The 26,122-nt window shown below is 49.2% G+C and overlaps 10 protein-coding genes across 10 annotated transcripts; 6 read left to right on the forward strand and 4 right to left on the reverse strand.

Moving 5' to 3' along the window:
• Window positions 1-1,407: 1,407 nt before the first annotated feature.
• On the reverse strand, window positions 1,408-3,038 carry J7337_010021 (uncharacterized protein; the record flags this gene model as incomplete). Its single annotated transcript, XM_044827608.1, has 2 exons — window positions 1,408-2,463; window positions 2,511-3,038. The coding sequence occupies 2 exons, from the start codon at window positions 3,036-3,038 to the stop codon at window positions 1,408-1,410; spliced, it is 1,584 nt and encodes a 527-aa protein (XP_044678202.1).
• A 1,390-nt stretch (window positions 3,039-4,428) lies between these two features.
• On the reverse strand, window positions 4,429-5,829 carry J7337_010022 (uncharacterized protein; the record flags this gene model as incomplete). Its single annotated transcript, XM_044827609.1, has 2 exons — window positions 4,429-4,590; window positions 4,660-5,829. The coding sequence occupies 2 exons, from the start codon at window positions 5,827-5,829 to the stop codon at window positions 4,429-4,431; spliced, it is 1,332 nt and encodes a 443-aa protein (XP_044678203.1).
• Window positions 5,830-6,373: 544 nt separating this feature from the next.
• On the forward strand, window positions 6,374-7,253 carry J7337_010023 (uncharacterized protein; the record flags this gene model as incomplete). The annotated part of the gene is made up of 2 exons (XM_044827610.1): window positions 6,374-6,661; window positions 6,714-7,253. 2 exons carry the CDS (start codon window positions 6,374-6,376, stop codon window positions 7,251-7,253), a joined length of 828 nt encoding a protein of 275 aa, XP_044678204.1.
• Window positions 7,254-7,794: 541 nt separating this feature from the next.
• Window positions 7,795-8,611, forward strand: J7337_010024 (uncharacterized protein; the record flags this gene model as incomplete). Its single annotated transcript, XM_044827611.1, has 2 exons — window positions 7,795-7,820; window positions 7,849-8,611. 2 exons carry the CDS (start codon window positions 7,795-7,797, stop codon window positions 8,609-8,611), a joined length of 789 nt encoding a protein of 262 aa, XP_044678205.1.
• Window positions 8,612-8,938: 327 nt separating this feature from the next.
• On the reverse strand, window positions 8,939-11,647 carry J7337_010025 (uncharacterized protein; the record flags this gene model as incomplete). The annotated part of the gene is made up of 1 exon (XM_044827612.1): window positions 8,939-11,647. The coding sequence occupies one exon, from the start codon at window positions 11,645-11,647 to the stop codon at window positions 8,939-8,941; it is 2,709 nt and encodes a 902-aa protein (XP_044678206.1).
• Window positions 11,648-12,124: 477 nt separating this feature from the next.
• On the forward strand, window positions 12,125-12,777 carry J7337_010026 (uncharacterized protein; the record flags this gene model as incomplete). The annotated part of the gene is given in 2 exon segments (XM_044827613.1): window positions 12,125-12,741; window positions 12,753-12,777. The coding sequence occupies 2 exon segments, from the start codon at window positions 12,125-12,127 to the stop codon at window positions 12,775-12,777; spliced, it is 642 nt and encodes a 213-aa protein (XP_044678207.1).
• A 1,710-nt stretch (window positions 12,778-14,487) lies between these two features.
• On the forward strand, window positions 14,488-15,474 carry J7337_010027 (uncharacterized protein; the record flags this gene model as incomplete). The annotated part of the gene is made up of 1 exon (XM_044827614.1): window positions 14,488-15,474. The coding sequence occupies one exon, from the start codon at window positions 14,488-14,490 to the stop codon at window positions 15,472-15,474; it is 987 nt and encodes a 328-aa protein (XP_044678208.1).
• Window positions 15,475-15,883: 409 nt separating this feature from the next.
• On the forward strand, window positions 15,884-16,650 carry J7337_010028 (uncharacterized protein; the record flags this gene model as incomplete). Its single annotated transcript, XM_044827615.1, has 2 exons — window positions 15,884-16,145; window positions 16,196-16,650. The coding sequence occupies 2 exons, from the start codon at window positions 15,884-15,886 to the stop codon at window positions 16,648-16,650; spliced, it is 717 nt and encodes a 238-aa protein (XP_044678209.1).
• A 3,107-nt stretch (window positions 16,651-19,757) lies between these two features.
• GNT1_2 (N-acetylglucosaminyltransferase) lies at window positions 19,758-21,088 on the reverse strand (the record flags this gene model as incomplete). The annotated part of the gene is made up of 3 exons (XM_044827616.1): window positions 19,758-19,778; window positions 19,800-20,392; window positions 20,443-21,088. 3 exons carry the CDS (start codon window positions 21,086-21,088, stop codon window positions 19,758-19,760), a joined length of 1,260 nt encoding a protein of 419 aa, XP_044678210.1.
• Window positions 21,089-24,073: 2,985 nt separating this feature from the next.
• Window positions 24,074-25,902, forward strand: J7337_010030 (uncharacterized protein; the record flags this gene model as incomplete). The annotated part of the gene is made up of 6 exons (XM_044827617.1): window positions 24,074-24,512; window positions 24,560-24,576; window positions 24,623-24,649; window positions 24,724-24,783; window positions 24,831-25,359; window positions 25,406-25,902. The coding sequence occupies 6 exons, from the start codon at window positions 24,074-24,076 to the stop codon at window positions 25,900-25,902; spliced, it is 1,569 nt and encodes a 522-aa protein (XP_044678211.1).
• Between the last annotated feature and the right edge of the window lie 220 nt (window positions 25,903-26,122).

Below are 26,122 nucleotides of genomic sequence, written 5' to 3' on the forward strand. Positions count from 1 at the left end.
AGTCCAAGCCCGGGACATTATGTCTCTTGAACAGTAACTTGGTGCTTATTATCCAGAGTATTCAGGCTGGTTGAAATCTATGGCGCCCAGTAGAATAGGCTTTAAGAAGAGGAACAAGAAGCGAAATCTGACAATAACCACTCGACGAGAAATCCACCGCATAAGACCCAACGGTCACTGTCCCAAAGAGGCAATTCATGGTCAAGTCTGTATGTATAGACGAGCTTCCAAGGCTAATTAGTACCCGAGAAGCTTGCCTGATTCGCTGGGTTTGTTCTAGAGTCGGGTGAGGTCTTTGATGGGTGTGGATCGGGGAATGGAAGCGAGGTTGCGGGGGCAAGGGTCTAGGCCGAGAGAATTGATCGAGAAGGGGAGAGGAGAGGCGTGTGATTTGTGGAAATGCGTTGGTGGGGGTGCCATTGTTGCTGACGTGGAGAGGGAAGACATTTCGGAGTTGGTCAGTTCCGAGCAAGGAGTGGATTAAAGAGGGAGGTCACTTCACTTCACATGCTTCTATATACAAATAATACCAGGCTATATCTCACTGTCATAGAGGATGGCAGTGTGAGACTCCTTCAGTATAAGCACAGCAGCCCCCCCATGAACCCCTCAGAAAGTCAATCTCACTGTAGAGTTACGTAGTTCATGATCAATACCACTTACACCTCGCTTATCACTCCCCCATGATCCCTGAAAGGTAAAAAAGAACTTTCGCTAACATGCCCCAAAGAAAACATGTCTAGCGCTTGGCGTGCCACTTCGGCTGCTAAACGATGCAACCATCTCCGAGGTTTTTTTTCTTAATATTCGATGCGACTTAAGCGAGCTCGTTAACGATCTTCGCGAGGTCAAGGTTTATTCCGTATAGCATGATGATGCGGTAATCTTTAGCCATTTAAGAATGATATACGGGGTAGCTAATAAGAGTGTTGAATTGGATAATGCGATTGATGCTGTGGAATAAAATTGCAATGACTCGAGATCGTGAGATTGACTGAGGGGACGAAGCTAAGAGAGGTAGCTAAGGAGCTGCTCAATTTGGTGAAGTTGTGAACATTGCTCATCTAGATCGTGGTCTCGATTCTTCTCATTCCGTCAATATAACAATTAATTTGCTTTCATAGGTCGGAGTAGAACCTCCAAATGCCTCACACCAAATAATGAATGCATCGTCAACCCCACAATTTCTCCAAATCATCGTTCTTCATGCTACATTCAAGACGCATCAAAAGCTCACATGCACAGAAAAACAATCCAATGACGCCACAATCTCATCAATCTCCAAATTTCATTACTCATGCTATTCAATAAGAAAAACACAAAACCCCAAGACATACATAGATAAAATACAATTCTATCCGCCCATCCCAAGAACGCCTTTAATGCTATATCTCATCGTCAATCATTTCAAAATGTTCGCTTCTCAGTGATGCTCTCTCCCAAAGGCTTGCCAGCCACAAACCCAGAATTCGCCGCTCCAAGCTCAAATACCTTGTTTCCACGCAGCCATGTCTCCTTCACCCGACCGGTGAACTGATGGCCCTCCCACGGTGAGCAGCGGTTCTTCCATCGCATGTCACCCTGTGAAAACGTCCACTCATCTGTGTCGTCAAAGACACAAATGTCGGCATCCATACCGACTCTGATAGCGCCCTTGCGATGCGAGAGACCGACTTGAGCGGCTGTGGCCTGGCAGCAGAGACGCACAATGTCAGTGATGCTGGGTGTCTTGGAGAAGTCGCTGCGCTTCTTGGCGGCGGTGTAAAGAATGGGAAGACCAAGACCGACGGATGAGATGCCGCCCCAGGCTGCGAAGAAATCACCGCGCTCCTTCTCGGCCTTCTGGGTTGCGGAGTGTGTCATGTCGATACCGGAGTCGTTGTGGGGAATGCTGGGTCGGTCGGCGTCGAGATGTTGAGGGAGGAGCTTGAGTTGAGGTGTGCAGGGTGAGTGATCCGACACAACAGTCTTGATGCATGAGTCCTCAGCGACGAGCTCGTCCCAAAGACCATCGCGGTTCTTCCCCTCTCGGATAGGAGGACAGCACTTGTGTCGAGTGTCGCCCTTCTCAATCTCCTCAGCCGTTAGACCGAGGTAGTGGAAGCAAGTCTCGGCTGTGATGTTGATGCCTGCCTTGCGAGCTGCCTTGAGGAGAGGAATGCACTGGGTAGCGGACAGATGAACGATATGAAGGTGTAGCGAGGGGGCAATGTAGGCTTGGCTGAGAATCTCCTCGATGGCATATGTTTCGAAGGCAGGGGGTCGTGATTCAAGGAAGGTTTTGTATGCGGTGAGTTCACCGGTGGGAGCGAGGGGAGCTTCTGAGGTCTGAACGTCATCGCCGACGGATTGAGTGATGGGAGGGATCATTTCAGCGTGGAACATGAGAGTGGTAGGGCTGTCCTTGAGAGTCTCCATGGCGAGGGCGATATCCTTGGATGATACAGCGGGGAACTCGGGGACCTATAAATGTCAGCTTACGGCTCAACTTAACAAAGAAGGAAACTTACACCAGACTCGATCAAGAATCCCTTAAATCCTCGAACGCCAGCTTCGACAAGGGGTCTCAGCTCATCAGCATTACCCGGAATAATACCACCATAGAACCCAACATCAACCCAGCACTGTCCCTGACTCGCCCTCAACTTCTCCTCAAACCCATGAAGAGTGGTAGTAGGAGGAATAGCATTCAACGGCATGTCAACAACGGTAGTGACACCACCGCTGGCTGCAGCACGGGTACCGGTCCAGAAGCCCTCCCACTCGGTACGGCCCGGCTCGTTCAAGTGAACATGAGCGTCGACGAGACCGGGCAGGAGAAGCTTGGGGGTATGGTCGACATACTCAGTACCAGCAGGGAAGCTTGTTGAGGGGAGGACTTCGGGGATGACAGAGATGATCTTTCCGGTGATGGGGCTGACGACAATGGAAGCGGGAGTGATAGCGAGAGAGTCATCAGGAAGAGTGACGACGACCCGAGAGGAGACGAGGACAGAGAGAGGACCCTCAGGGTATTGCTCGGCGTTTGAAGTTGTCATGATGGGCAGAAACAACGGTTGATGAACCAAATAGGGGAAGAATAAAGAGAGGGAAAAAAAGAAAGAGGATGAAACTCAATCTCGAACGACAAAGATAAAGCTACAGCTTATCAAAAAATCCGGGGAATCCTAGTTTCTATCCCTTTTCGTCCTCGTGCTTCTCGCCGAGGTCTTTACTCGTTCTCCTTATCCTTCTTATCTCTACACTTGATGGAGGGGCTGAGCACGGGATTGGTGGGGTTGTCCAGTCTTCAAAGATAAGAAGACAAAAACGTCAGATGAGAGGGACACCAAGATAAGAGGCACAGGCTAAGATCGAGTGATCGGAGAATTTCCTTATCAAAGAGGGAGAGACAATTGGTGCACTCGATTTACAGAGGAGAAAAGAAAGGGAAGGGGAAAAAAGCCACCCCCAGGATCCGGGAATGGCCTCGCTCTTAACGAGATTTCTCGGCTCGGGGAACATGATCGAATTCATTATTCGATCAGAACCTCATCTCAACTTCAGTTCCTGATCCCAGTTCCCGGCTTTCAGGTCCCACTTACAGAAAAGCTTAGCTTATCGAACCTCGAAAAATCGAGAATTTCAGGGTCCATCGGACACTGCCGACGTCCGCCTGGCCAATCAGATACTGAACCGTTTACGCCGATGGTGATTGAATCGAGTAACCATCGAGTAATGCCATCGTGGGATAGGTAAGTGAGGCTTCGGATGAATTCGCTAGTTTTCGTTTTTTTATCCCTTTCTTCGGTGGACTGAGGTTATTCGGGGTCTACGAGAGCAGCTGTTCTCGTGTTGAAGGCCGAATGACTGCAGAACACGTTTTCATTACTCGATGAAAGAGCCCATTGTCGTGTTGTTGGCCCCGCGGAAGTGCATGATCAAGGTCCAACTGAGGATTACTCGATCACCTAATTCGGCAACACTCCATCATCGCAGCGAGTATTACTCGATCACGAGCATGGGCTATTACTCGATCAAAACACCAAGTTTCAGCTCAGCATACACACATTTCTCCCTCAATACCCGCGGTTACCAAAAAGTCTAAAGCGTCATCTTTGTAACTCCCTTGCCAAGCTCCCACGCCCTCTTATGACAAACGTTCAAGTGCAGTAAGTAAGTAAGAAACAGGTAATAATCATACATGCATCACTTTGCTGTCCGCCCCGTCTAGACGTTTTCGTTCTTGTAACAAAGGGAGTCTAAAGCACAACCATACAGTACACCCGTCTGACCAAAATCCCTCCCATGACTTTTTGACCAAAATGTTGCTTTTCATCTCTCGTCTTCCGTCTGTCATAAAAAAAAACAAATGTGATGCGATGTGATGTGATATTCGTACACGGCGTCTATCCCGCCTTTTTCATCTCCTTGATGTAGGTGTATCCGTTACTTCTGTCGCTTGAGCGACTTATGCGCCATCTCAATCAATCCGTCCTTAGCCTCGCTCTCGGGAAATTCCGCAATCGAGGCAATAGCTTTATCCACGTATTCTTGCGCGAGAGCCCTCGTCTGCTCAATACCGTCGCTCTGAAGTACCAACTCACGTGCCTATACCGCTATTAGCATGGATTATCTCCAACAGATGTGATTCGCCAAAGGGGAATGCAGCCGACTTACCCTTTGTACGTCACCCTCCTGCGCAAACTTGCGGCCAACGAGGGCTCCGAGTTCCGGCATCTGCTTCCAGGCAAACAGCAATGGTGCCGTCGCAAGACCAAGCTCCAGATCTGCCCCCGCAGGCTTACCCAAATCTGATCCGCTCTGTGTATAGTCCAAAAGGTCGTCTACCAACTGGAAAGCCAGTCCCAGGTTTCGTCCGTACGAGTAAGCGGCGTCGACTGTCACGGCATCCGTGTTACCCAGCAAAGCGGCAGCTCGGCAAGACTTTGAGATAAGGGATGCGGTCTTGAGATACGTCTTTTGCAGGTAGTATGTGACGGTCTCCTCCGACCACTTGGGATTCCTCTCGTCCCGCTCTGTGTTCTTGAGCTGCATGAACTCGCCCTCCACGAGGTTAGCGATAACAGTAGCCAGCAGCTCGACAACCTCTGGGTTTCGAAGACGAGCCAGCGCAACGGATGCCCTGCCTAGCAGGAAATCACCCGCCAGAACAGCCATCTTGTTGCCAAACTCCAGATTTGCCGAGGGCGAACCACGTCGAGAGATAGAGTGGTCGATAACGTCGTCGTGAAGAAGAGAAGCCGTGTGGATGAGCTCCGTGATCTCGGCAAGTCGTCGCTGGCTGGGCAGAATATCGGAGTTTGCATCGGGGACTTCTTGTTCGAGGGATGATAGAGGCTGAGCAGAGGGGTTCACATCGGCGAGGATCTGAGCTGGCGATATCGAAGTGTCGACGCCACGGTGAGTAACTATAGGAGCCGTAGGAGGACTCTTTGGGCAGAGATATGTAGCTCTGCTCATGAGGAGAACAATCAAAGGTCTGACATGCTTGCCCTCAGCCTGTGTATAATATTTGGCAGCACGGTCAAGCGAAGGATGACCCGACCCAAGAAGTTTTCGAATGTTACCCGTGAGGAACTTCATCTCTTTGGCGACGGTCCGCAGAGGATCGACATGCATTGCATCCTTGGAAGCCTTCTTGACGACGTTGCTGACAACATTGGAAGCGACTTGAACAGCCGCACCCCAGGCCGAGTCCCTTCGAGGACTAGTATGCAACGAAGCGCTGTGTATCCTCGAGGGAGATCGACTGACGGTCAATTGTCTGCACAGAGCGCAAGCCGGAGCAGCAGCGCTCGTCCTTGTCCACAAGGCCTGTCTGTTCATAGTGCCGCGCACCACCGAGGCCCCCGGACGGAGCATCGTAGCGTCGCTATATGGATAAATTCCCAAAGATGAGTGAAATCGAGTGTTATAACGGCATTCGTTTGAATTATTATCGTCTTTGTCCGGGCGGTTCGTAGGCGGGTTTGGGTAGATTTCGAGATCGTTCAATGGCGAGGGAAATTTTGATCGATGGCTGCTGGATTCTCGATTGATCCGATTCTCTAAACTTTTCCAGCTCTAGCTGTGTTCAGGTTCTGCTAAGCCGGGGGGATTGCGGGTCCGTTCGGCGAGCAGCTGATAACAGGCCGTCGAGGGAGGGAGTGTGATTGGCCGGATTGGGTATGGGGCCGTTGAGCTAAGTGTCAGCGGATGAGTCGCTACGGAACTGGCCTGGAAATAGTACAGTAGATGCCTGTTGATCAAGCTTTGGCCTTTGATACGTTTCAATTAAGCATCGACGACAGCTCACGACGACTTTACCACTATTGAGCTTGTACCGGTTATTTGAGCACGATAATTTGCTCGAGAAGTACTACAGAACAATATGGTGCTACTCACAATGACGTCCTCTATTCTGGAGGCGTTGTCGCTTGTTGAAGCTACAGAAACACCACAAATCGAAGATCACGACGAAACAGAGGAACAAGAATCACAACAACCCACCCAAGAACCTACCTTGGACGACCCGAAACTTGGAAATCCCATATCACACGGCCAAATAGTTGATCTATGGAAGGAACTGAAAGCCCAAGGCAACTCAAACTTCACCCTCGAACAACTCCTCCGCGGCGGATCGGTCTACATTCCTCCTCCGCCTCCCAAACCCGAACCCGTAAGTCGTCGCAGACCTCACCTTTTCCATTCCTCACACTGACCAACCGCAGTCCCCTGAATACAAAGCCCTAATGGCCCGTCTCCGCCGCGAAGAAGAAGCCCGCTCCTACGAACGAATGATAAACCCGCCTCCCCAACACGAAACCTTCAAAGACCACTTCCCCTCCATCACCGCCTCCTTCGCCGCCGCAAACCGACCAACATCAGCATCAGACTTCGGCGACGACGACGTGGCGATGGAAGAAGTGCACAAGCAGATCACGCTGATCATCAACTTCCTCGTCAGCATCGCCGGCGTCGCGGGAACATTATGGGTTACGGCGCGGTGGTGGAGTCTGCCGGCACGTATGTTTCTGACGATGGGGGGGAGTATTCTGGTTGCTCTTGCGGAGGTCGTGGTGTATAATGCGTATATTTGGAAGATGGACCAGGGGAGGAAGAAACATGGCAAGGTTAAGGAGGTTAGGGAGGTTGTTGAGAGTTGGGTGCTTGGGAAGGATGAGGATGAGAAGAGTGTTTTGATTAGGGAGAAGGATAGGACGGAAGATGGAGTGAGGAAACGAAAGACAGAAGCCAAGGTCGAGACATGATCAAGCATATACTGTAATATTAATATTTAATTAGAGGAGAAGAAGGACATCAGCTTCAAAACTAGCAATGTGATATTTTCTTCGCATCGATAGTAAGGTTTATCGCGACAAGTAGCAATTTCGATATGGTTATACTCTTACCTGGATATCATCATGATCATGATTCGAACAAAATCACGGGGCATTGGGTAGCAGCCATGATGGCAGTGATATCATGGCTCGGGGCGCATGTGACTACGCGCCAGACGCGTCTCAACGCGTCTTCCCAGTTCAGTGGGGCTTCTATCACTTAATTGTTTCTCTTCTCGGCCAGCCTCAACTTCGAGGTCAACACTTCGTCTACTGTTTATTCATTTAACTTATTCCTTTTCTTCTTCCGCTGTCTTTTTCTCACCTTAATTGTATATAACCTTTTCTACTCCACCGACACTTTATACGGCATTGTGGAGTAGCTTGTTTACGTGCATCACCACGCGACAGCAACACGAATTCGCTTTGATGTCGGACAGTATGGTAGTTAATTGAAGCGCAAACACCCAGAATGTACGATTCTTTAACCTACATCGTGTCAGTGGAGATATACTGACTCAATCAGGTGTGCAAGTCCAGCGCCATCGGCATCGCGATCTCGCGCCAAACCATTACGAACATATGGCAAGCGAAGCATCCGAGACGATCCGCTGAAAGATCCAAACGCCAAGAAACGAAGGGTGTCAGCAGAGGCAGTAGCTTCTGAACCAGCATCCAAAGGCACAGACACGGCGCCGCTGAAGGAGGTCACGGAAGAGGCGAAGAATGCACCTGAATCGACAACAACGAACAAACCTACGGCCGAGCCGGTCAAGAAGGGATCAATCTTGAACTTCTTCAAACCTGTACCTCCGTCATCCACAGTTACCTCTAGCCCAAAGAGCGACGAGCCTCAACCCGAATCAACGCCCCCATCCTCACCACCACAGCCCCCAAAGATAGAACCCCGAAAGAAACCGCGCCTATTGCGCTTCCGCGGTACATCAACACCATTACTAGACGACGACAACACAGGAGATGATTCACAAGGCGAAGACACAGAAGCCGAAGACTCTGGCACCAAATCCACTCGACTACGACTAACTGCTCGGGGGGGCTCTTTACAGCGTGAATCGAGCACAAACGATTCAAAATCTGGAAAGAGGGGAAAGGTGAAAACACCGACTGTACAAACGACACTGAATTTATCGACGCAAGCAGCGTTTTCGGAGTGTAAGGTGTGTAATACTGTGTGGAATCCGCTGTATCCGGATGATGTGAAGTTTCATACGAAGCAGCATGCGGCTGTTTTGAGGGCGAAGAAGAAGGAGAAGGAGAGTGAACTATAGAACTTGATACCCATTTATGAATGACGAACTGCTTTGAATCTTGAGTCTGTATGTTGATGTGACTGGATGCAAGAGGACTGCCTCGTAGTTATAGCTGTGCAAAGGGAAGTAAACATGTAGAATATTCGTATCCAAAATGAATCGCCTCATGATTCATGGTACGCCATTCGCCCAGTTGAGTCAACAAGTAAGTGCGATAGAGTAATGAAGGTGTCTGAACCATCACAACACAATCAGGCAAACGCCTAGAAAAGCATCATACAGGCGGAACCAAGTTCTCTTGTTCTTTCGAAAGTGATAAGAGACAAATACTTCTGGACCACCTCGTCACATATATCTCCCGTCAGCACTCCTATAGTCTGTGTTCCTCTCCATAGCAGCCTTCTGATAGGGTGATATCTCGCCTTTGGGCTTCAGTTCTTGTTGTCGACGTTTACGAAGTTCTCGCGGATAACGCTGATAGGGCGATTCTTGCTGCGCCACGCTTTCGGGTGGCTTGCTGGGCATCAGAGTTTCAGAGCAAAATGCGGTGTACAAAATCCATACTTTCTTGGCTTTTGGATGTTCCGCGCTGAAGTCACACAAGGGTCCAGCCAGATGCTCGTTCATTTCCTTCTTGTCGAACCTTTGCCAGCAACGCAAACAAAGAACAACACCATGGTGCGTAAAGTCCGCAAAGTCTGCCTCATTCCATTCAGACAAGGAACCGCATTTCACGCAGTCGCCTTTCATATTCACAAATGGATCAGAGCTCTGGCAGCTTGCTAAGTATTTGCGAGCTGGATACTGAGGGTCACGTCCACGAATGAGCCCGTGGTGAGCGATGGCATGCGAGATAATATGGGAGATTCCCTCTTTGCGGCTGCGACATTCCTGCCACTCTGTTGATGAGAATTTCTCCGGGGAGAGTAACCAGAAGATGCAGGTTTCGCAAGCATCTTCGAATTCTCGAGGTAGAACTGATATGCGTATGAGGCAACTTGCTACCTCATCGCGCTGTGCACCTGATGAGCTTGGCTCGCTATGAGAAAGCGAAGGCGAAAGATTACGGGTCCGGCGTCGAACCCCCTGTGCTGTATCAACGGACGCCTCCAGTGAGAGGCCTGCAGTTAACTCTGCTGGGTGGATAGTAGCTGGTGACGTGTGACTCAAAAAGTGACTCATATAACCGGATCTGATTCTTCCTGGTAATAGGTACTTGCTACTGTCTGCTGAATGGCTGGTTTGGCGCTCAGGCAGTTTACCTGAAGCAGGAGAAGCGTATGTGATAGTTCGGGGCCAACGAAACTGTTGTCCTAGGGAAGCAGTTGGTCCTGTGTTTTTCCTGCGTGTTTGAGGTCCTGAGGAAGCGCCTGGAATAGTTGACCAGTCCAGAGGGGGCTGTGAGTCTGCGAGCTTTCCCTCGTCATTCTTTCCACTGTAATGGTATCCTGTCTTGTGTTCGGGCACAGGTCGGGAATTGATGAACGTGCTTTGGGATAGCTGAGAGTTGGGTTTTTTCTGGACCTCAATGGACCTAAGATGCCAGCCACCTTGTGGCTCTTCCGGTTCCCAAGTACCAAGGTGTCTGATCGACGATACCTCGGAGGCGGTTGAGTCAGGGTGTGATCCTGTACTGCGCTGCAAATTATTCTCTGAGTGTTGTTGTTGCCCCTCTTGCTGCGGCATCCATATAAGACCAAAACCAGAGCGAGCCTGAATATCTCTGGAAATCTCCCCAGCTAGAACAACGTAGGCGATGCTAGTCCCAGGGCCCCCGGCAACTATGTGACCATAAAAGCGGTTATCGGCTTTGACATAGACTGCGGCACCGCAATCTCCATCACGCAAAGGCTTAACTAGTCGTATGGGGTAGACTTCTTGAAAGGTACGCTGTCCAGGAAGGCGAATATAGGACGGCGTGGCAGTTAGTCGGCCTTCGACTGTGCAATATGGCCATAGCATAGCAACAATTCTGATGTCGTCTGACTCTATCTCGCCAATATTCGAGACCACAGAGTCTGTGACCGTGGACGACTTCTGCGCGTCTTCTGGTATCCTTGAGGTCTCAATGAGAGCGTAATCTAGCGATGGATTACTTCCAGTTAGGGAGCTCAAGACTAATCTTCCAAAGAATTGAAGCTGAGATACATCAATTTCACCGAAACCAGGATTCTCCTCTGGGGCCTCGACACTCAGCGGTGGATCGTTTCCGCTATCTAAGTGATCGCTCGAGAGCCCTTCGGAACTGGAACTCGGGTGTTTGTCAAGAGAGAAAGCATCGAGGCTGGCCTCGAATGATGCTTTGTCGGAATCAATCTCTCCCGATGTTGCACTTCCTTTGCTTGTAATTTCATCACGTTGGTTTTCTTCATCTCCTTCATCGTCACTCATGCCCTCAAAATCGCAGTCATCTTCAGCCATTTGTTGGCTGGATAAACGGTCGAGCTCCCTCTTGTGTCGGAATACGTGCGCAACAGTTAGCTGGTAGCACCTGTCATCTTGTAAGATGATCGGGCCGGTTGTTGCTGGGCGTAAGGAGAAGTCATTTGGGTTGACGATGAATATTCGCTTCCCCAATGCCGGTTCTGATCCGTCGGCCACAACTGCTCCATCGACATCACAACCAAAAGGGAGGAGAGCCTCGATAGCCTCTCGTGATAGCTCTTTAATGACAGGGCGGTCAGGAAGTGCCGAAACGTCCCCGATTCCTATGCCGGGGTATTTGTCCATAATCTTACTGTCTTTGATGAGTTGCCTGATATTCTTGCGCGTCTTCGCATCCGTGGAGCAAATCAAGAGCTTTGGTGCTGCGTTGCTTTCGTTATGCCCGATCATATAGATAGACCACGACACAACATCAGAAGGAGGTATACCGGAAGTCTCAAGAAAATCTTTGATATCTGGGCTCAATTCCCTGAACGCCTGACGAGCCGGACCAGCTGCTTCCCAGCAGCGATACCGGCCACCACGCAGGTATCCGATGAAAGTCCCTATAGAGTCTTCAGGATTATTCCATTTGTCATCTTGAAGCCTCAGGATTCTAGGGAATGGCATCTTGCATCATTTGCGGCAGAAACTGGGGGAGAAAATAGAGAAGGCTAACACAAGATCCCAAGTCGCCAGAGCCATCAACAGGAAAAGAGCCCACGTCTGACTTTATCAATGCCAGCTGACATTACCCCGCATATCATTGATATTGCTGTGGTGTGTAGTTTTGATATGCAGCAAGACCAAAAGTGAAGACGACGCCTTTTTCAAGGGCTATGCGAGTGAGATGATCCAATAGGATGGCACCTCCCAGCATGTAGTGGCGGTGCAGCAAGCATTTGGAGGCCCCGGCTCCAAGATAGAATGGTGTCGAACCAATGATGTAGTCCAGCATGATGCAGCGGGCGTGCACCACCGAGGACAGGGCGAGTCTCACAAGTATTCCAACAGATTTGGCATACCGGGTTCAGCCTCATCGAGCGATAAGTCCATAAATACAGGCCTCACGCAGTAAGAAAGCAAAAACCATCTAGCCTCGTAACCATGCTCGACCTGACACTCATCCGTACTGCTCTTTCTGGCCCGGCCAAACAGGCCATAGCCGCTGCTTTGTGGGATACCCCTCGCTCAGAAGTTGAATCCGACCTCAAGTTCTACTTCAAGTACTACATCCAACAGTGCGAACTGATCGCGCTCCACGAAGGCGGTAGCCATACGCCTCTGGCAACTCACGCAGACATCATGGCGATCGTTCAGCTTTTGAGAAGTTCCCGCACACGGGAAGAAATCCACCAGAAGTTGTTAATGTCCTGCAGTCTTCCCGATAGCGATGCTTGTTGTAGCCATTCCATTGATCTTGCAGCTCGCATCCTGCTCATGGTCGAATTCGGCAACCTTCCTTTTGCCTACTCGGGATCTAGACAGATAGAGTGGGTTACAGGCAGTTTGAAGCAATGGGTCACAGAGCGGTTCGGAAAGAAGCCGGTCCTTGGGCATAGTAAAGTAAAGTTCGAGAAGATATTCAACGCCAACAATCTAGCCAAGATATCGGGGATAGAAGTTATTTGGACCAACAACCTCGCTGACCATCTCCGTCTGATGAAAGACGATCAGGCAGTGGCAGTGTTTCATCATGCTTCGTTTCTGCAGCGCCAACAAAGGTGAGTTACAGCCGCCTTAGAGAGGAAGATTCGTGATTTTGATGCAGCTTACAGCGACACAACGCTCTTTTCACAAGAGTTGATTGAAGAGACCCTGAAAACGATGGCCCTGCTATTTCCCAAGTGGGATAGGGATACTAGAGCCTGGTACCAAGCCCAAGCGTCTTTGCGCGGCCTCGATACTCGATTGATCGAGATCGGGCAACTAGATGCAGATGAACGGCAAATTGAGAAGTTTACTTATTGGCACGACCGTTTGGTTATCCTGAAACAAGTGTTTGATGAATCTCGGCCACGTACTCTCCGGCAATGGTGGCACGATCGAAGGAATGGAGTCCAGTGGTATACGTTTTGGGTCGCGATTCTTGTTTTTGTCTTGACAGTATTCTTTGGACTTGTACAGTCTATTGAGGGGGCTTTGCAAGTTTACAAGGCTTTCAACCCGTAACGGTCTTTTGGTTTGTGGAGAAAAACAGTTTATGCTTCAGTACGCAAAATACCCTAGACACTGACGAGATTCGAAATGCCTTGTGGAAACTTTTCTTATTGTTCTGCAGCTCTAATTAGTATGGCAGAAAGTAAAGATCTAATATTACACTTATTAATGCCTCCAGTCAAATCAAGATAGCGCCTTTGATCCACGAGGCGTTCCGATTTTCGTGAGTTTGTACGGAGGTACGGGAGATACATTCACCTCGACCCCTGCTCCAAACGGGCGGGTAGGGCTGAGCCAATTTGGACCGCAGATCACTGCCACTTCAAGGAAACGGGAGAACATTTGGGATTTTAATCGTTAGTGATCAAGTCAATTGAGCTATCTGAGATCAATTGAAGCATGCTCTCTAACAAATCTATTTCGGGCTCTTGTGGCAAGGATTTCAAGTCTGAAGCGTTCTCTTGAAACCTTCACAATGCACTTATGCTTAACACAGCCTTAAATATGACGTCGCATAAAAGTGACTCAATGTCAGATCCTGGCTCATAGCCCACTTCACGGCGATGCGTGGCTGTGCAGGTAATGAAATATATACAAATGCGTCAGCCCAGCGTGTAATCTCAATTTTTTTGTTTAACAATTTCAGCCTCTTACTAAAAGAAAATGCCAAGAAAAGCAGGGAATGGGTGCATTACATGTCGGTAAGTCTTGGTGTTCCGCGGTAGTTGAAGGGGGGCTCAACTAATGGGGCCAGCATTCGTCGTGTGAAATGCGACTTGGCGAAACCATCGTGTCAAAGATGTTCAACTTCTAAACGACAATGCGATGGATATCTCCCTGAGGATTCAACGGTCACACGACGTCAACTTGCAGAAGCAGCGCGTCAGATGTCAGTGATTGGACCGATCTCGCAAGCTTTATCTCAGTACCCACGGGACAGAAGCCGTTCAGTGTCACCGACGAATTTAACGCTGTTCGATGTGTTTCGCACATTAACTGCTCCATCGACTGCATCATTTATACCGTCGCAGTTCTGGACGAGGGAGTTACTACAGCTGGCGCATTCTGAACCAGCAGTATGGCACGCTACTCTTGCTCTGGGGGCGCTGCACCAACGGCATGAGTTGTTCTGGCAAGGCCGTGGGTACCACAGTGGTGAGAAATTGTGGTCACAGGCAAATGAGAACTATGGACGCGCGATAACGTGTGCGCGAGATGTGAAAGATCCAACACAACTGCTCGCATTGAGTCTTGCGCTTCTGTCAGTGACAAACATGATGGGCCGGTGGTCCGAAAGTCAAGTCCACATCATGGCTGGTCATCGGCTGCTAAGTCAAGCAGGGCATGGGTCCGAGACGTCAGGCGCTGCAGAGATATTGACAAGGTTGGACTTGATGGCTATGACATTCTCTGATTCATCAGCGCCGTATCCTTATAAGTTGGCGCCGAGAACAGTGTGGATCGATGAGTACATGAAGACTGCGGAGATAGAGAGCTATGGACAAGCTGGAACGGCGCTGCTTGGAATGATGAGAAGACTTATGATGTTGTCTGAGACGACAGTCCCAGGAGATGAAGAGGGTGCAGCAAAAGACCTCGTGATGCTGCATCTTACCATGGAGGACCTTGCCTCGTGGGAGCACAAGATGGCCCAGTTCGAGAAGAAGCACCCAAATCCCCACGACGAAACAGGCGCCGTGTCCATCAGACTGTACCACACGATGCTACGAATGTTCCTATCAGGCGGCGCCTTCGGCCCAGAAACACGATGGGACCGATACCTAGGCCACTACGAACGCATCCTCACACTCGCAGAAACACTCTGGTCCAACACACCACCCTCCCAAGTCCAATCCCCGCTCTCCCTGGAATCAGGCTTCATAGTCCCCGCGTTCGTGGTCACCCAGCGCTGCCGCCATCCCTGGCTGCGTCGTCGCGCAATCAGTTTTCTCTACAAGATCAAGCGGCAAGAAGGAATGTGGCACAGCGACGGTGCAGCAGCAGTAGGTCAGCGCATAATGGAGATGGAAGGACAAAAGTACTTTCCTAGCGATTTGGCTTCTCCTCTAGAAGCTATGGAGGATGTTCCTTGGGAGATGTGGGCGGAGACGGAGGATATTCCTGCGAAGACGAGTTGGGCGGGTATAGAGAGAGTTCCAGAGAGGATGAGGATGAGGGAAACGTTGGTTATGGTTGATGCAGTTGAGAAGAGGGTTGAGCTGTCGCTTATAATGAGCTCAGGCGATGATGTTGGGATTTTTGGAGAAGTGAAGTCTGAGACTGTGGTGTTTGGGTAGAACCATTACTGAGTAAGCGTATCGACATTTTTCGTATTCGAGTGACGCGTTCGTATTCGCATCTGAAGATGCAAGATCACCAAACGGACCCCGAGATTCCCGCTTCCCATTTATTTTTCCCGATAATATTCGAGATTGGCCAATGGGAGAGTTTGTAGATAATCCTTCTGTCGTGGGGATGGAAATGGTTCGATGGCGGATCTGGAGTTTCCGATGTTGCCAAGCCTCCACTCACTGTAAACGGTGTAAGATGTTTGGGTGGATGGGAAGGAATAAGGCTGTGGTGAATGGCTGATGTACCTACAAGATGATTGGAGTATTTAAAAGAGGCGTACTCAGCTTCGTCTCACAAACAACAACAACCTCACCTCAACTTCACTTCAACTCTTGCACAGCAGATACAGACAAAATGGACACTCCTGTCGGAAGCGTCAACGCAACAGCTAAAATTCCCCATCATCCATTCTGGCCATTGAACGCGGCACTTCCTCAATATGCCGCCAACACGCTATCATCTCGCGCTCTAGTAGCATCCTTCGTCGTCGGCGCAAGTGCCATTCTCGGAGTAACTCTGTCGCTGATCCAACAATCTCGTCGAAAGCTGTCAAAGACGGAGATGTTCATGACACTCTGGTTTGCCCTCTGCGGCTGCATCCATTTGTTCTTCGAGGGTATGCCCTCCCCTCCTATCACCTGGTGGATGATTGTGCTAATGGATCAGGCTACTACGTCGTCAACTTCGTCGACATCTCCAACAGACAATTCCTCTTCGCCCAGCTCTGGAAAGAATACTCCCTCTCCGACTCACGCTACCTCACCCAAGATTCCTTCCTCGTCCCCATGGAGGCCATAACCGCCTTCCTCTGGGGTCCCATGTCGTTCTTTTGCGCGTGGAGTATCGTCAAGCAACATCCTCTGCGACACCCTATCCAGCTGATCATCAGCGTTGGACAGCTTTATGGTGATGTGCTGTACTTTGGCACTTGCTACTTCAACGAGATTGTTCATAGTATTGTGTACTGTCGCCCGGAGCAGTTTTACTTTTACATGTATTATGTTTTCTGTAATGCGATTTGGATTGTTATCCCGACGGTCTGTGTGGTGCATAGTGTTGTTTTGACGAAGAGGGCTTTTGAGAAGGTTCAGGAGGTTGAGAGGGTGAAGAAGGGGATGTAAAGGTGTGACGATGCAGGACAGGTGACAGACAAGTTGATACTGGCCTGCAGGGACGAAGTAGCAATAGTAAAAGGCATTCCTTTTCACCTCAATGAAATTATTAAATCCAGTTTCACTTCTCGCACTTTACATAGTCTAGTCGAAGCTAGCATACTTCCGGATCAACAGCTGTGACTGAAGACAGGTATTGATAGGCGCTGTAAGAAAAACCACCATAGATGACCCATTTATGGCTACTTCCAACGAGGCTGCTATGAGGATGGACAGCCCTGTACCAGCTTGAGCCACCCGGGTCACGGATGGCGGAGCGGTGAAAGAACGAGCGAGCCAGTACTTTGCGGATGTTGACGTCGTATTCGGAACTCAGGAAGTCCGAAACGGTAGGTTCCTGATCGAAAAGGCTCTTGAAGAATTCTTTCAATTGCTTCCGTAGTCTGATCGCCTCCTCCAGAACATCTCAGTTGAGAAATCCGTGCGCACACCATTCGTCCACAGCCTTATCAGCAGCGGCCTTACCCATAAGAGTCTGGAACCGATTTTTGGTTCTGATGTAAGAATGAAATGCATTCATTAGACTCATCTGATCCGACACTGGACAGTGGAAGCGTCGGTGAGCCAGGTCCCTCGTATAACGAAAAGGCTGTGGGGGAAGAAACATCGGCTGTTGGGTGCTCTCTGTCGCAGCGATTGTGACCATCTCGTCACTGCATCCCAAGCTCAACGCCTCGGCAAAAGTGTTATACCAAGCCGGGTGGATTGGTAGTTTTGCGGCCATCTTGCCTTTGATCGTAATTGAGCCATCCTCGTCCACAAAGCCCCTGAGCATCTGTCTCAGCAAAGTTCACAAGTCAAGTGTTGGTACTTACATCCAAAAGAGATCCTCAAACGCAAGGAAGATGGGTTCCGGACGGGAGGGTCAACAAAGTCGAAGTTTACGACATCGTGAAAGCCGAGAGCTTTGAGTAGCAGCACCATTTCTGCCAGGTCACTTTTGAGAATAGCGGGTGGTGTTGAAGGAAGAAAGACCTCATAAAAATCCTTCTTAGTGTACATTCGATGACAGGTCCTTGGGCTGGAGCGGCCGGCGCGCCCAGCAAGCAGCCGCGCTGATGCTTTAGATATGGTTTTCTTTGTCAGGATATCACATCCCAGTCGAGGGTAAAAGATGGGGCGGACAACCCATAGGGAGAGGTTCGAGCCCCAGTGGTGTTTCTGGCCCGCTGCGCGGTATATATCCGGATAGAGCATCCAGATAGGGGCCTTATCCCTCTCCCACACCTCCTTCAAGCACAGCAGACCAGGAGGGGGGGTTTCACCTATAAAGGACAGGTAAAAGATCCCGTGGGTAATGCTATTATCGATCTTATTGTGCTCGGCTATAGGGTCATACCTGTCCGAGTATAGGCCCGGGAGATAGCCCAGATCCTTAATGACAGGGTCCCATTGTATGTCAAAGGCTCTCCACATAAGCAGCAGAGGGGAGATGAGATCTCGTAGAGAGCTAGTCAGAGGCGTCCCGCTAACCTATAGCAGTTTTCGCCAGGTCAATCCCAGCTGCATTACCAGGCCAGTATCTATCAGTGTTGTTAGTGGCCAGAGGCCAATAGAGATCCGGCCTTATTCACTGAAGGTGGTAGATTAATGGAGGCAGAGGATAGGAAGAGGATGACTTACCAACCACGTAAACAACACCATCAATGAGGGTTCCCGCCTCTGCGACATTTGTTGCAAGTATGCATCTTCTCTTGTCGGATCTCTTGAAGTGCAGCAACGGGACAAGAGGCTATCCCTGGGCGAAATGTATATATGAGGCTAGGAACTGAGAGTCGAGAGGGAAGAAAGATTGATATACGATTTAAGACTAAAAAGTACAGCCAAGACTCACTCAGTTCAGCTGAAGTGATGTGCACGCTTAATTATGATCGGCTGGACAAAGCTGCCTGAAAGAAGAGCTGATGAAGATATATCGACCCCTTGAGCGAATATCTGGCCACAGAGTCAACAATATACTCCCTCTGTTAGACTAAACCAAAAGCTCAGGGAACCCTTTTTATAGTAAGACCTCTCTATAGTATATAACTGAAGTAAACATTATGCATAGCACTCCGGGCGTGTACTCTATTGAGATGTAAGAAGCAACTTGATTCATCTATCTAGCTTGGAAGGAGCTGAGGTTTATATAGCCCAGCTAGACTTCTAGAAGGTTCCTTAGGTTTGCTCTATAGGCGAGCTGAATCTAAGGAAACATGTGAACATAACTAATAAACATAGCAAATAGCAATAGAGGAGGCAACAGGTCTACCTAACATCTCTAGGCAATTGTTATTACAAACCCAGTAGTGCGCAGAATGCAAACAGAACGGGATGTCCGCAATCAGCGAATATAGCATGTTTGGTCTTTCTTCGACGAGTCTTCTTTCATGCGTTGTCTATATCAGCTCCTCTGGCCTTTCGGTCGGTGGCCTTTCAGGGGGCTTACTAGGTGTCCCTACAACACCAACACTCTCTCACCCACGATGGTCTATTGAGAATTTCACCAGCAGCTTCACTGACCAGATGATCCTATCTTTATGCTTCCATCTTCCCTCGAGAGGGAGTGCAAGACTGAACCCAATAGGCTGTAGTGTATGTCGACTCTGGCCGTCAAGCTTTCTGCACTGCTCATCGCCCAAGGCCCCGATTTCACCATCTATTCGGAAAGCCAGGCTCACAGTTCATTAGCTGCCTGACGAGCGCTGGCAAACTGTCCGTTTCTGGTATCAGCACCAAGCATAGTAAACTCACCTGTCATAAAAAGGGTGTTGTTCCTGTGGTGAGATTCAGTTATGTGATTCTGTTTGCCCTTATTGGTGAAAAGTGTGCTTTTACTTGGTCCTCCCACTTATATATTTGCCTCGGTGCTATTGTGATCAGCGCCACTCATAAACATCAACTGCAAACTGTCATTGACATTCATAATACTTGTTTTATTTCGCTTGTTACTTCAAACACTAATTGCCCCATGGTATCTCTACGCGTACATGAACAATCACATAGTCCTCTTCGCCATTCTCTTCCAATGTATCCATTTCTGCGTTCCAAACGACTCACAGACTCTCTGCAACTTGTCAGCAAACGAAGTCCACAAACTGCACAATCATCAAACTTACCTCTCTGTTATCCCTGAAATCCGTGTAGAATCCATTCCAGATCTCCCTCTCCGCACAGGTCGTCTCATTTGTAGCACAATCCGGCTGGTTCTGTAATCTCACCTCAGGATCATTGATCCACGGCTTTGGCACAGGCCAGTCCGAAAAGTGCACAAACTTGGCTTCGTTAAGCACAGCGTTAGGATCCCACTGTTCCCTCTCACTGCCAAGATACGCTGAATGATCTTTGGCTCTAAACTCCGCGGTGAGCATATCGTACTTCCTGTGAGGCAGAATAAGAGCACTGTCGAGGTATAAACTGTTAACGATCTCCATGTCGTAGTCGTTTGGTCCGATGTTATTCATCTTTTGGACAATTCGCTCGAACTCAACCTCATCGGGTTGGATTAGCATTAGTTGCGAGGAGAGGATTTTCTTAGGTGGGTTGTCGTTGTAGAGCCAGTATGCGCGGGGCATGGCGACGGGACAAGGGGGAAGTTCGAAGAGTTCGTCCATGTGTTGGAGGACTGTGCTGTCTGAGTCGAGGGAGAGGACGCGTTCGTATTGGGTTTGATTGAAGGCGAGGAGCTTGGTGAAGGAATCGGCCCAGGTTTCTGAGAAAAGTCAGACGGCAATTGTAAGTTGGACATTGTGATGAACGTACCGTCTTGTCCATCGCGGTGTTGGATCTCAATGGGCTGAAGAGTGACGTTATACTCATCCCTTGCTCTGATGAGAAGCTTTCCACCATGCGAGCTTGCGTACTCGGCGTCTGGGTCAAGCATCTCCTGCGGATACATCAACAGTCGGTCCGCCTTGCTTCCCAACCGATGCAACGCCTCAAATATCATGACAGAGTTGCAAAGATAGTCCTCGTTCGTTACGTACTGAATGTAAGCGAACCTAGACCAGTCGCCACCATCATCAACGGTCTCATTCTCATACTTCCCACCACTCATCTCTTGAAGATTCTCCTCATCCCAATCCCCATCATCTTCAATGTCGACAAATGGAAGGAACTCATCATCATCAGCAAAGTCTCCAATCTCTCCCTTATTCTCAAGATCTTCGATATGCGCTGCCGAGGTCTGACGAGGTGTTGGGATGGCAGTCGTCTCGAATGTCGGGATGTAACCCTCTTCGTCTTCTTCAACAAAATCCAAGGCGTGATTCTTCCATTTCTCCGGATCGGGCACCGCTGTGTTGGAAACGAGGGAGAGCTTGATGAGGAAGTAGAAGCATATCGTGATGATGGTAACGGGTGGTAAGATCCTGCAGAATCGCGACATGAGTGTTGACGCTACACCCATCTTGTATACCCAACTTCGCAGCAACGCGAGAATTAGATTCTAGGAAATTATTCTACGATTGCGAAAAGAAGAAAAATTGAGATCACGACATTTTTTTTTTGTCGTTGACAGGAAATAGGGACTCGAAGCAAGGGAGGCAAGAGCCAAGTATCAAGGGATTGGGTTTGACGAACACAACCCTTTGCAAGGCTGACGTGAAACCAAGTCTCACAGTCAACTAATCAACATCCTTCCTGTCGATCAATGGTATTTAGAGGCATGCCTATTTAATTGGTGTGGTTTGTCGTATTGGACACCATACCTTTTATTCGCATGTCTCAGAACGCCGAAAGAAACGAAAGAAAGGGAGACCCCAGAAGAGGGACTCGATAGCGCCATACTCCATTCCAAACAGAAAGGGGTCTAGATTTACACTCACTGAGGAGCAAGAAACCTAAGACTTTGCAAGAGGAAGTCAAAATAAACTTAGTAAAGACTCCTCTAAGCTTAGGCTAGATTTATCCGAAGATTTTCGTAGTTTAGGGTCAAGGTCCTAAGGTCTTATGCTCCCTAGACTGCCTCCCTGAAGAAAGACCAGAACTATGTAGGAATAAGTTTAGGTATGTCGCAGCTTCATTGATCCTCCTTGAAGGCAAAAGAGTTCGGTGCATGGAGCACCAGTAATGCCTCATGGTGATACTTGAACAAAGTCGTGTAAATGTAATTTTGAACACATGATTGAATCAACTACCGCACGTATAAGGAACATAACATCTGTACGCCTCGTTGAAAACTTGATCCGTCAATGCGCAGTTCCAAACCGGCACGAGACGCAGACGTTTTCTGGGATGGCAAGACTCGCATTCTTCTTTCAGACGCCTTCTCACACCATGACTAGGTAATAAATCGACAAATATTAACAATTTGAACCTTAGGTATTAATTTGGCGATGATTTTACGGAGAATATCTTTGATCGACTTGAGAACTGAGTCTAAGAAAGGTGCTCCGTTGATGGGGACATAACAGAGAGAGGTCATCCTGAAGAAGCCTCCAACCTCCCCTTTCCCTCGAAAGTTACAGTACGATCAGCATCCACACCAAACATAGCAACATGCCCAAGTTTGGCAGTTTAGACGTTAAATATTTCCTTGCAGTGCCGTGAGGTGCTGGGGCGTTTAGGCACTTGCAACAAGATCAAGCTGCGAGTAGCTGTCTTCTGCATCTACTCCCCTTGGCCGATGCTCCTCCTCTTCTCCTGCACAGTCGATATCTTCACCAAATCACTCCTCCGATCAGAAAACGATTCAAAGTAACCCGGTACAACTGTGAGCAGTGATTATGACCGGCCAAGGTACTATTAAGAAACGCCGCGCGCGGCCTGAGAACTCAAACGGCGAAAAGCAGGCCATGACCAACCCATCACCTACAACACGCACCGTCATGCTGCAGGATATTCCCGAGTGGCGGCGAGACAACAAGCACATCCTCACCGGTTATCGCCCGTTGGAAGCAGACTATTTACAAGTCATCAAAAGTCTCACTTTCTTGCACAATGAGACTTGCAACGTGTATACCCATCTCATCGGTGCTGTGCTGCTGCCACTCTTCGCGATCGCCATTCTCCGAACTATCCATGGGCCACAGTACATTAACTTCACAAGAACCGATTTTATCATGTTCAGTGTCTTCTTCTGTTCTGCCGAGAGCTGCCTGATCTTTAGCGCCGTGTATCATCTTATCGGAAGTCACTCACGCCAGGTGGAACAATTTTGGCACCGGATGGACTTGTTGGGGATCGTTATTGTGACCGTTGGGACCTTCATTCCTGGGATTTACTACATCTTCAACTGCGAGCCATTTCTGCAGAAGACTCACTGGACTATTGTTTGTTACCCCGGCCACTCAGCTACACTCTTAGCTATAAGAAGTCTTCGAAGCATGCTAACCAGGTCGTTAGGTTATTCTTTGCGGATCTGCCACCGCGGCTCTCATCTCCATCCCCAAGTTCAGGACGTTGCGATGGCGAAAGGTCAGGGTCGGCGCATACGTTGCACTCGGTGCGTCCGCTTTTATCCCCTTGTTTTACGGCGTGAAACTCTATGGACTAGACTACATGCTCGAGTATTCGGGCATGAAATGGTACCTTGTCGAACTCCTTCTGTATGGAGGAGGCTGCGCCCTCTATGCAGTACGAGCATCTTGATTTCCCTTCCCCTGAAGAGCCGTCTCTGACCTAGCTTGCAGTTCCGAGTCCCTGAGCGTTTTGCGCCAGGCCATTTCGACATCTGGTTCAGCTCACACCAGATTTTTCATATATCGATTCTATGCGCCATGTACGTGCATATAATTGCACTGATGCAGGCTTTCACAGCGTGCCATACGTTGGACATATGCCGCATTCAGTCTGTTCACCAAGCGAGGGAGGCGAAGTTGTAGGGGCCAGGGAACAGAAGCTCTACCAAAGCTTACTTATAGGTGCTTGCAAGCGCGTTTATTGACCAATGGTCCCTGCTATTCAACACACGTTAGATCTCCATGCCTTTAGCAGTTAGTCCAAATTACCAGGCCTAGGGCGGCAAGAAAACACCAGATCTTAGTACAGAATGTCAAAATAAACTCAGCAAAAGATACCGTAAATTTTGGGAAGTTACATAAATCTTTTTGTCAGTTAGGATCAAGGTCCTGGATTTTCTTCCCCCTCCCCCTCTCCAGCAGGGTCCAGCACGCCATAACCTGCAGACCCTGCAGGGGCCACACTCCCCCAAGCCACAGCCACAGCGACGTCACCCCTCGTTCCACCAAACCATCTTACACGATACCCAGCGATAAGAAACCCAAACAAACGGAACAAACTTTTGTCAACAAAAGAAAAAGACTCGCCCATCGGGGTTGGAGCAACCATGTTGTCAAGGTTTTTCAACCGAGCGTATGCCGCCGCCATGTCGTCCCGCGGAGAGTACCAACCCCTCCCAAACAATGATGAACCGGAAAACAACACCAACACCATGGAGGGACAAGAGGCCAGAGCGGAGAATTATCGCGATGCAGCGGCCATGCTGCTCATCAAAATGGGTCGTTCGCCGGATGAGCAGATCACCATTTCGCCAGCTGACGATGCCCGGATTTTACGACGTATTGACATTGCGTTGCTCCCCCTCATGCTCTCGGTATACTTCCTACAAGCGTTGGACAAAGCAACATTATCATATGCCTCAATATTCGGGCTTATCGAAGACACCAACCTCGAAGGCGATCAGTACTCATGGCTCGGCAGTATTGTGTATCTCGCGCAATTAATAATGCAACCGCCTCTCGCACTCGCATTGGTCAAGTTACCCATCGGAAAACTCACGAGCGCCATGGTTCTGGCGTGGGGAGTCACGCTTGTTCTCATGACCTGGGCGAGTAATTTCAAGACATTGATGGTTGCGCGGTTCTTTCTGGGTGCGTTTGAAGCTAGTATTGGGCCGAGTTTTATTGCGATCACGCAGATGTGGTGGAGGAGAAGGTATGTTTGATGGGTTGTGGTGTGAAATGGTACTGATGGTTTGAAGAGAGCAGACTTTGAGAATTGGGTCATGGTATTGCATGAATGGTTTGACGTGGGTGGTGAGTGTTTCCCTCTTTGTTGATGGTCTGATCTAATGTTTTACAGCTTGGGAGTCTCATTACTTATGGGCTTGCACGTATTGATTCCAAGATGAAGCCCTATCAGGTACATCTCATTACCTCTTTAACATATATCTAGACTAAAGGCAGTAGATCATCTTCCTCTTCTTCGGCGCAATCACAGTCGGAGTCTCCTTCGTCATGTTCTTCTGGATGCCCGACTCCCCCACTGAAGCCAAGTTTCTCACCGACGAAGACAAGATCATTGCGATCGAGCGTCTTCGCAACAACCAGATGGGCGTCATGTCTCGAGAGTGGAGGATGTCCCATGTTGTTGAGACACTGAAGGACCTCAAGACATGGTGTTGGGTTGCCATGATCTTCTGCATCTCGGTTCCTTCAAATGGCATTTCGACTTTCGGGCCCTTGATCATCAAGTCATTTGTGTCAGATCCCTTTGAGACGATGTTGTTCAATGTACCTGTTGGGGTTTCGCACATCATCGCGGTGTCGGCGAGTGCCTATATAGCCATGAAGTGGAAGCTCAAGGGCCCGGTTATTGTTATGCTGTGTATACCTCCCATCGTTGGATGTGCCATTATGTTACACTTTGAGCATAATGTTGAGAACAAAGGGGTTCTGCTAGCGGGTTACTTCTGTTTGTGCACATACACTGGTATCAGTGAGTACTCTCTCATCCGCTGTCTCGAATCATCTAACAACTGTAGCACCCTTGATTTACTCATGGTCAGCACAAAACACGGCTGGCGACACGAAGCGCAAGTCCACGTCAGCGCTCATCTTCATCAGCGCCTCAGCCGGCAACATCGTCGGTCCTCTCCTCTACTCTCCCGACGAAGCACCAGCCTACACCCGCGGTCTTCGCTCCAACCTCGCACTCTACATAGTCGTTATCGCTCTCGTAGTGGTAACTTCTCTGCACCTCACCCGATTGAACCGCCTTCACAGCCAACGCCGAGTCGCGCTTGGAAAGAGTGCGGTGCTTGTGGATCGAAGTCTTGAAACCGCGGAAGAGGCGGAGAGGATAGAGCACATGGAGAGATCATTGCGTGGAGGGGTCCTGCGTGAAGCAGAAGACAACGAGGATGGTAGGGTTTCCGAGGCGGGAGATTTAGAAGGGGATCGGGCGAATCGGAAGGATGAAGATAAAGGATTTGGTGATATCACGGATTTGGAGAATGAGGATTTCTTGTTTGTGTTTTGATACCCTGGCACAGGAATATTCAATGACGTTACGACTGTTCATATAGAGGTACAAGATTCAGCATCACAATTTACAGACTATTTCACGATCCAAGCTTAAATGAAACTCCTGTACTATTCTGAGACTGATTCGCCAAGCTGCCAATGCCGTTCAGTCCCGTCTTCTGGTGCGTTGGCTAGCTCATGCATTTACCCCAGCTGCCCAGGCCTCAAGCGCGAAA

The sequence above is a fragment of the Fusarium musae genome, chromosome 7 (genome assembly GCF_019915245.1).
Source record: "Fusarium musae strain F31 chromosome 7, whole genome shotgun sequence".
Lineage (NCBI taxonomy): Eukaryota > Fungi > Ascomycota > Sordariomycetes > Hypocreales > Nectriaceae > Fusarium > Fusarium musae.